Genomic DNA, 9,798 nt, shown 5'->3' on the forward strand with positions numbered 1-9,798 from the left:
TGCACAGAAAAATCACCTCCCTCTATTTTATTGCTTGATAATAGAAAATATGAACAGACGACCAATTCAAATCTACCCACTGACCATTTTTAAGTATATTATACTGCACTGCTAGATTTTCCTCAAAAATCCAGTCTAAAATTACAGGAATAAAATAACTCAAAATATAGCCATTAATATCTACACCCCTGGCAACAAAAGTGAGTACACCACATAGAAACTACGTACATCCCTAAATGTCCAAATTGAGTACTGCTTGTCATTTTCCCTCCAAAATGTCATGTGACTCTTTACAGGAGTGCTGTCAGCATTGCTGCAAAGATTGAAGAGGTGGGGGGTCAGCCTGTTAGTGCTCAGACCATACGCCATACTCTACATCAAATTGGTTTGCATGGCTGTCACCCCAGGAGGAAGCCTCTTCTGAAGACGGTACACAAGAAAGCCCGCCCGTCTCATCAGACCATAGGACGTGGTTCCAGTAATCCATGTGCTTTGTTGCCATGTCTTCAGCAAACTGTTTGCGGGCTTTCTAATTAACTAATCAACAGGAAAAACAAGCTATTTTCATCCCTCTGATGTGAATTGGAATGAATTTATCACTAGTAGATGTCCAAACCATTTGAAGTTGGAGGGATGGTTCAAAAGATTTTGACATTTATGGCAGTCAATGGCTGCAGTTTACCACCTTCTATTGTTTTTTTTGTTTTGTTTTTTTTAGTTTTACTTGAGCCTTTCCTTGTATTGTATTGTTGTGGCTTGGACCTTGAGCCTGTTAATAATATCCATCCATCCATCCATCCATCCATCCATCCATCCATCCATCCATCCATCCATCCATCCATCCATCCATCCATCCATCCATCCATCCATCCATCCATCCATCCATCCATCCATCCATCATTTATGGGAACCTCCCCAAATGAATAGGCTGTGACTGAAACTCAACAGGAAGTGACCTGTAAATTCCCTAAAATCAACAGAAAGTGACCTGTAAATGCCCCGAATGCTCCAAATGTTCTGGTTTAAAATGACCGAACGTTCATTCGTCCCTCCCAGTCTAAATGGATGACGCGTCTAGCGCCGTCAATGACAGCCATTGATTTAACAGAGACAATATTCTAGTGGAAGATTTTAGTAGCAACTTGTTGGTTCATTTTTTGTGTAAAACAGTGGAAACATTTTAAAACGATATATTTGATTCTTGGCAGGACATATTGATAAAGTTTCGTGATATTAAGTATCACAAATTATCACCGTTTCGATATTTGGTCACACACCTATGACATACAATATATTGTATATACAGTACATATGTATTATTTGTTGATTGTTTTTTTTTCCATTTTTGTAAAACTGAGTGGCTCCCTTGGCTGTTCCATTTTTAGAGTTTGTAAAACACCATATTAAAAAGCTGTATTATATCTTAGAAAGGTGAACCAACGTAATTACTTGTCTTGGTGAGGCAACATGTTGAAATAGTGTTCGAAGGCGAGTGAATCACACTGCGCTGTTAGGTGAAGCACCTCACTGCTGTCATATGCCTGAAACTGACAAAGTTCTATAAGGGAGAGACAGAAAGGAAGAGACGCGTGTGTGTGTGTGTGTGTGGGGGGGGGGGGGGGTCTGTTCCAGCTTTTGGACGGAGGTGATGGTTTACACAGCGATGTGCAATCACTGGAATATTTCTTTCCATGGCTTATCTCACCACGGCGGGAATCTGTACAAACCACAACTTCAATTCAAAATCTTTGTGGCTGCCTCTGTACCACTCCCTCCTACACCAGTTCTGGCCCAGCTCACAGTCAAATATCTCTATCACAGCATCAGATGATTTATTGAGAACAATTTAGTGAAAGTGCAAGGATTTTTTAAAATGAGAGTTTAACAAAAATGTTTTATGGAGCATAAACCCATTACTTGCTTTTTAAGTTGTCAAGTGAAGTAGAACAGCTGAATGGACATGTTCACTTTTCACATTTAATAGACTTAAAAAATGCCTGTCACAATATTTTGTTTAATGCACATTTAATTACCTGTATTGCTTCACTAAAAAATAAGTATATATACAGTGGGGCAAATAAGTATTTAGTCAACCACCAATTGTGCAAGTTCTCCTACTTGAAAAGATGAGAGAGGCCTGTAATTGTCAACATGGGTAAACCTCAACCATGAGAAAGAGAATGTGGGGAAAAAAAAAAAAAACAGAAAATCACATTGTTTGATTTTTAAAGAATTTATTTCCATATTAGAGTGGAAAATAAGTATTTGGTCACCTACAAACAAGCAAGATTTCTGGCTGTCAAAGAGGTCTAACTTCTTCTAACGGGGTCTAATGAGGTCTAACGAGGCTCCACTCGTTACCTGAATTAATGGCACCTGTTTTAACTCATTATCGGTATAAAAGACACCTGCACCAGACTGGGAAGACTAAATCTGCAATAGGTGAAACGCTTGGTGTGAAGAAATCAACTGTGGGAGCAATTATTAGAAAATCGAAGACATACAAGACCACTGATAATCTCCCTCGATCTGGGGGTCCATGCAAGATCTCACCCCGTGGCGTCAAAATGATAACAAGAACGGTGAGAAAAAAATCTCAGAACCACACGGGGGAACTAGTGAATGACCTACAGAGAGCTGGGACCACAGTAACAAAGGCTACTATCAGTAACACAATGCGCCGCCAGGGACTCAAATCCTGCACTGCCAGACGTGTCCCCATGCTGAAGCCAGTACACATCCAGGCCCGTCTGCGGTTTGCTAGAGAGCATTTGGATGATCCAGAAAAGGACTGGGAGAATGTGTTATGGTCAGATGAAACCAAAATAGAACTTTTTGGTAGAAACACAGGTTCTCGTGTTTGGAGGAGAAAGAATACTGAATTGCATCCGAAGAACACCATACCCAATGTGAAGCATGGGGGTGGAGACATCATGCTTTGGGGCTGTTTTTCTGTAAAGGGACCAGGACGACTGATCTGTGTAAAGGAAAGAATGAATGGGGCCATGTATCGAGAGATTTTGAGTGAAAATCTCCTTCCATCAGCAAGGGCGTTGAGGATGAGACATGGCTGGGTCTTTCAGGATGACACTGATCCCAAACACAAAGCCAGGGCAACAAAGGAGTGGCTTTGTAAGAAGCATTTCAATGTCCTGGAGTGGCCTAGCCAGTCTCCAGATCTCAACCCAATAGAAAATCTGTGGAGGGAGTTGAAAGTCCGTGTTGCCCAACGATGAGATCTGCATGGAGGAATGGGCCGAAATACCAGCAACAGTGTGTGAAAAGCTTGTGAAGGGTTACAAAAAAACGTTTGGCCTCCGTTATTGCCAACAAAGGGTACATAACAAAGTATTGAGATGAACTTTTGGTATTGACCAAATACTTATTTTCCACCATGATTTGCAAATGAATTCTTTAAAAATCAAACATTGTGATTTTCTGTTTTTTTTTTTTGCAACATTCTGTCTCTCACGGTTGAGGTTCACCCATGTTCAATCAATTACAGGCCTCTCTAATATTTTCAAGTGGGAGAACTTGCACAATTAGTGGTTGACTAAATACTTATTTGCCCCACTGTATATGTATTCCAAGCGCACACACCTTTAAATGCTTAATTAGTCAATCAGGGTTTGGCAGGAAACCGTTAGTTGCAACTAAATGTTAATGGTTGTTTGAAAAAAGAAAGTCTCATTTTACTCCGAGCTCCAAATTCATTGAAGAGACCAGTGTCTCACTACTCGGCCTTCCCAGATTGCTTGTTTAAAAGCTTTTTGTCTGCATCATCACAACTTCCTGTTTTGGCCGTGTTCTTTCAGTGACAAAAGCCTTTCACACGAAAATCGGAGATCCACTTAGTATCCATGACCTCTGACCTGGCAACATATCAGAGTAAACTTGTGAACCTTTTAACGAACAAGTGACTTGAAAAACACTTATAGTACATGTAATTACAACCGAGTAGGCGGCCACTAAGAATTATGTGACAAACATTTTTCCCACACACCAATTTGTGACGAATGGGCAAATATTCCCAAAGGTCTCCCAGCATCTTTAAACCCTTTAAGCACCAAAGTTGCAAAATTGTGACGAGAACATTGCTGATGTTTAACAATGTCTGCCATCTTTTGTTGCAAAATAGTGACTACACAAGGCACCATACATGCAGTTCTGGCTTGTTAAAGTCAGCAACGTTGCTTGTCCCAATTTTGCGGCTTTGGCGCTTAAAGTGTTAAGTCGTTCTATGAAAGTGGGTTATGAACTTTCGCAATTCAAATAAATTGCAAGCTGTAAAATTAAATAGACCATATAAGCTCCCTTCTAATTACAATAATGCCAACATCCACATTGGGTATTTGCTTTCAGTCCTGCAACATAATTGCAAATCCAATATTTTAAGAATAAAAAAAAAAACTGCACATTGAATTCAGAAAGGTCAAATGCAGGAGTAAGAAGTTGTTGCACTCCTGTTAAATGAAAGTAAGCATACACCACATAGCACAACGGGCTCTATTTTCATAGATGGCGTCACTAATGCTCGAGAACAAAAAAAAAAAAAGGCGCACCATGATTCTCAGACATCAGCGCAAAACCACCCTCTACAAAAGCACCTGCTTGCGTGTGTCTACTAAACCGTCAACATCCGAACTAAAAGGGCTCCTGCTACGCGGCGCCTGAGCCTAGATTCATGCTGAGCACAATCACACTATGGATGTGCAACAAATTGATGCTGAATAAGGGTCAATTAGTGATCCTCAGAAAACGCACCGCCCACACGCGACAACAACTACTCCCATCTCACCTCAGCATGAGGCAGGATGTGATTGGAAACACAAGCCTGGTTCAAACTGAGTCTCCTGAGCCACAGCACTTTGGTGCTCCCCCCAATCGCTCACTGTCATTTTCTCCAGGGAGACAACTGCCGCGGCCTCCAGCGGTCTTGCAACCCCCCCACAAGCTCCGTAGCAGCCTAGACCAAACATTATATCACACCTAATCCATTTGTTTTCTTGAAACTTGACAGTTTCAGGTTATACATAGTGTGTTGTGGTGTTACTATTAAATAGAGGATTCCTCTCGCTTAGTGTGTGACCGTATCGAAAAAAGGCCTTTGCTAAATCGAGCGAGTGAGCATTAATCATTGCACGCGGACTGACAGCGCTAGAGCCCAACGAGCGGACGATTTGGAGGACTGCATGGCTGCACGATAAGGACCAACATACATCATTGGAATAGGGGACTTATTTGACTCGGTTAAAAATATCTGAAGCAATAAGGACACCTCAGCCCGTTCCTCAACAAGCACAAACCTTAAACCCTGAAGCCATTCAGGCAGACTCGCCCACTCGAAATGACCAGTGATACTGTCCTTTTCAGTGTCCATAAAACAAAATAAACCGTATTGGCCCGAATATAAGACGGTGTTTTTTTGCAGTGAAAAAAGACTGAAAAAGTGGGGGCGTCTTATATTCGCAGTCTAGACATTATACCCATTCACGACGCTCTATGGCGCCAGATATCATTGAAGCGATGTTATGTATTGATAGATCTCAGCTACTCTCAAGTTTAACCAGTTTACATTATTTTATTGCAATGTTTTTCCTTATTCAGATTTGCTTCAAGACTAAAGTTACAGTTAGACTTCACTTTGATGGTTAATGCAGTTATTACAATTTTGGTTGTTTTATCACATTGTTTATTTACATTTCAAAAACCAGAAGCCATTCATTTACGAATGCGAATGCACTTTAGTTTACATATTTAAATGTTCAGATATTAAGATTTTAATGAGGCAAAATAACATGCTTTTTCTCTCAAGTATATTGTTACAATCATTTGTTTCAGATGTACTGTAATTATTTTCTGTATAAAAATTATTTCGGTGATCAAAAAGTCCTTTTTCAAACTTGAGTCTTAAAAAAGAGGGGGTCGTCTTATAATCAGGGCCGTCTTATATTCGGACCAATACGGCAATTAATTTTGTGACAAAGAAAGCTCCAAGTTATCCCTTGTGCTGAAACACCAGTGTGACCAAAATGACTTTAAAACTAAACACCTTGTAAAGTCAAAAGTGGATTAGAAATGTTGAAAGCTGAATTTACTCACTTGTCATTCTATTAGTAGTTTTATAATTCTGCAGTTAGGGAGTTTGATCTACTATATAAGGGCATATGTGTGCTTAAGGTTCAAGGAATTGTCATATTTTTAAAATCTTTCATTTCTACAGAATAGAAGTCTTGGCTGCGGCAAAGATGGATTTTCCCATTATAGCAGATGCACCAGCACATAGAGGAGACGCACAGGAGAAAATGCAGCATAATTTCTCATGGCAGGAATGAACCTCGCAGAAGATGCAGAACACTGGCTGCTCTGAAAAGATATGGAGCAAAGGAAAACAGAATTGCATTCCTCCAAAAACCAAAAAGAATGGCCCACTTGTAAAATGCCTCATGATAAAATACTTATGTTGAAACCTTCCAGGTTTCAACATTCAAACCAGGAAGCTAGAAGGTCATTACTGCAACTACGAACATTATGTTCGATATTCATCGAAAAAATCTGTATGAAATGACAACTACCATCCTGCTCAAGTATTCACGCCTCTATTGAAACAGTGTGCCTTATATTACTCAGCGAGGAGCACAGTGTCTCGACAGGATTGATGAAGAGACACACAACATAAGAAATGCCTTGCACATATACTCCACATGTGAAAACCGACACTTCAATCTCTTCATAAAGATGATGAAAGGGGTAGTATATAATAAAAGTCGATAAATGAGATCCAGCAGCAGCGAACTTACCTTTGAGGATGTTCTGGCCGTGCAGCACAACCTTGGGAACTATCACTGTGTAGAAGTTCTGGGAGAAGCCTGACCTGCATGGAGGTTTTACGGACAGGCCCGTCTTACTCCCCTGTGAAATAAAATGGCCTGTTAAGTATCAGTATATTGACTTCTGGCCAATGGGTCATGGACTCAATTCAGAGCCTTTTTAGACTGACATTGAACACATGGTTACTATTGTGAGTGACAAACTTAAACCCATCAAGGTGACATTTGCTCCAAAAACATGTAAACACGTTGGTGATCTTGAAGCTTGTTATGCTCGCGATTGCAACTTTTATCATCATTGGCATCACAAGGAAAAACGACAAGCATGGTGCTGCTGATTGCTTTTGAAATGCTAATTATGAAATAAAAAAATAAATTAAAAAAACGACAACTGTAGGAATGTGGTCACTTAAGCTTTGTCATTGAAGACTTTACATGAATAGGATTGAAGTATTTCTGAGTTTGTACATTCATTCATAATGGCTGACTGTAAAGTTAAGTAAAAGTGCAAAATGTAATGAGAGCCTACTAAAATTTCTATTTTTGAAAAAAAAAAAAAAAAAAAAAAACTGTGTGTGTAAATCGTGCATTTTTGGTGAAGTAACAACTTAACTATCATACTCTGGTAGTAGAAAAGTTTTAATTACATTAAATATGTGCATTAAAAGACCTTTCAGTCAAGTGAAAAACTGATTTTGACAGTAACCAAGTTTGCCAGTATTGCACGACAGTATGTCAGGACCACTGTATCGATCACCCGTATAACTGAAAGAACGTCCTGCCTTTTTAAGTATAATATTGATCTTGTGGACACTATATAGTATATCATAAGTTATTTATTTATCAGAACCATAACAAGTGTTTGCAGTTTAATAAGCAGGTTGTTTTGTTTATTGGTGAAAATGAAAGATTCGACAGTAGAGATTCCCAACTGTGAGGGATCATCAGATGTGCCACGATAAACAATCCAATTTCAATCAATTATTATTTAACTACAAAAATAATCTAGCTTCGTTCATGCATGTAAACCACTGATGTATAGTAGCAGGCAGAAAATGTATAAGTTCTTCCACCAGACAAACATGCATAAATGAAATGAGCATCTTTAACGTGATATGACGTGATTTTGTTTGGTTGTGTGGTTAAGATTTTTGAAATGTAAATAGATGACTTGTTTCAATAAGGGTTGGGAAATGTTGCTCTACACATATGAACGCGTCATTTTATTTTGGCATGACGTACAGTTTAACATTTTTACAGCAATTGCAACTGGATTTGGAAATGATATGGCAGTGTCGATGAAAACTGCGCCTCATTTATGAAACATCGCTTAGAAATGGATGCGAGTGTGCAGGTGTACCTAACAAAGTGACACTCAGCATTTGGGCTGATTGGCAACAAAACCGAGCTGAGCGTTTTCACGATTAATGACTTACCCTTTAATCATGTAGATTACTAAACTGAGCTCACGAGATAAAAGTTCAATGATAAATTAAAAAAAAAAAAAGACTACTTCGGTGCGTAAATGTGCATTGACCAAGTTGATAACAGCAGAGAACAAGGAGACTATTTAAAAATCCCCTTTGCAGCTAAACTATACTCCTTTTTGGCAAAGAAAACAAGCCAGCGACAAAATTTTTTGGTGACTTTTCACCCGTTTCGCTCAAAAAATACTGTTGACATCAAAGTCTCTCGACTCTCGCGCTGCTTTTTTTGGCGCAACGTGGCACTGCGGGAGAAAAGTGCTCGTTTCACCGCCACTCTTATCCCTCTAATCATGCATCATGCACCGCACCAGTGCAGTGCTCTCAAATGAGCACAGGATTGAAAACACATGAAACAATTAACTCGTCTTACCGATGATGCTGCGGCGAATAGAGTGCACGCCAGGATGACGTAGCCTATGTTCATCTTTGCAAAATGTTGAGTTGTGGGAAATGAAATTGTTCTATGGTCTATAGACCTCTGTAATTCCCGGAGATTGTCTTTTCCTTTAGAGAGCGCGGCGAGAAAAACCTGCCGACTTGTCTGGCTGAAGTGCCGCTGACAAGAGATGCTGAGCTCTCAGCTCTGGTCACAGAAAGAGCCGGTACCGTTGGAGAACCCACCACGTCACTATAACCCCTCCTACCTACAACCGGAGCAGGCAGAGTAAAGTGCTCAGTGTGCACTTCTTCCAATTCCACCAGATGTCCCGTACCTCAGGGTAGGGAAATAATTGTAAGCATTGTCATTTAAACGAGTTCTCTGCATGATGTTGTAAAATTCTAGCCAATGAAAATTACAACTGCAATGATTTACAAATTATCAAATGAGTAAAAGATAAGCATTTAAACATCTGCTGGTCTTTAAATTTGTATATGCTGGAAAAGGTTAATCACATAATTAGATAATCAAAACACTGTAAAATCAATCGTCTACGCCATAGGTGTCTAAAATGAAAAGTCTACTCCAGGAGTGTAAACTAAGCTTGAGAACGATAAACCGATACGACCGGAAATCCGGTTTTACAGGTGAGAGATACATATGTGTCGATAGTAAAGTTACCATTCAACAGTAATTAGCCATTAAATATTCAATGAACCGATAGTAGAGATAGAATTCGGCTATCGCGAGCACAAGAGTCGGTTTCTAATGCCTAGTTCAATGCATTGTGTAATATGATAATAATTTAGCTTTTTCTTCACATGCTGCGCTTGTGTCATTCACCACACAGCGCACTTAGATCGAGACCGCACGCATGTTATAATATCGACAAGCTCTACTCACAGTCATGGTTGCCTTAACTTCCCATGCATTTCGGCAGAACAGTTACCCGATCGTCACGGGCGTGTCATAAGAACGCGATAGCTAACGAAACCACTGAAACGCACGCTCCGTAGTATTTTCTTCACAGCCCAAAACGAAACTAGTAGTGGCAACGAAGCAACATGCTAAAACAATGGACAGTGTGATCACCGACGCCAGC

At 39.8% G+C, this 9,798-nt stretch overlaps 1 protein-coding gene across 2 annotated transcripts in view; it reads right to left on the reverse strand.

The window, feature by feature from the left end:
• cdh4 (cadherin 4, type 1, R-cadherin (retinal)) overlaps positions 1–8,948 on the reverse strand; it is a 411,266-nt gene extending 402,318 nt beyond the window's left edge. For both annotated transcript variants that reach the window (XM_057846061.1, XM_057846060.1), the window contains exons 1-2: positions 8,688–8,948; positions 6,801–6,912 (exon numbers count right to left, since the gene is read on the reverse strand). In XM_057846061.1, coding sequence (XP_057702044.1) covers positions 6,801–6,912; positions 8,688–8,741 — 166 coding nt within the window. In that variant the 5' untranslated portion in view covers positions 8,742–8,948. The remainder of the gene's footprint in view (positions 1–6,800; positions 6,913–8,687) is intronic.
• Between the last annotated feature and the right edge of the window lie 850 nt (positions 8,949–9,798).

Source organism: Corythoichthys intestinalis, chromosome 9 (assembly GCF_030265065.1).
Source record: "Corythoichthys intestinalis isolate RoL2023-P3 chromosome 9, ASM3026506v1, whole genome shotgun sequence".
Taxonomy (NCBI): domain Eukaryota; kingdom Metazoa; phylum Chordata; class Actinopteri; order Syngnathiformes; family Syngnathidae; genus Corythoichthys; species Corythoichthys intestinalis.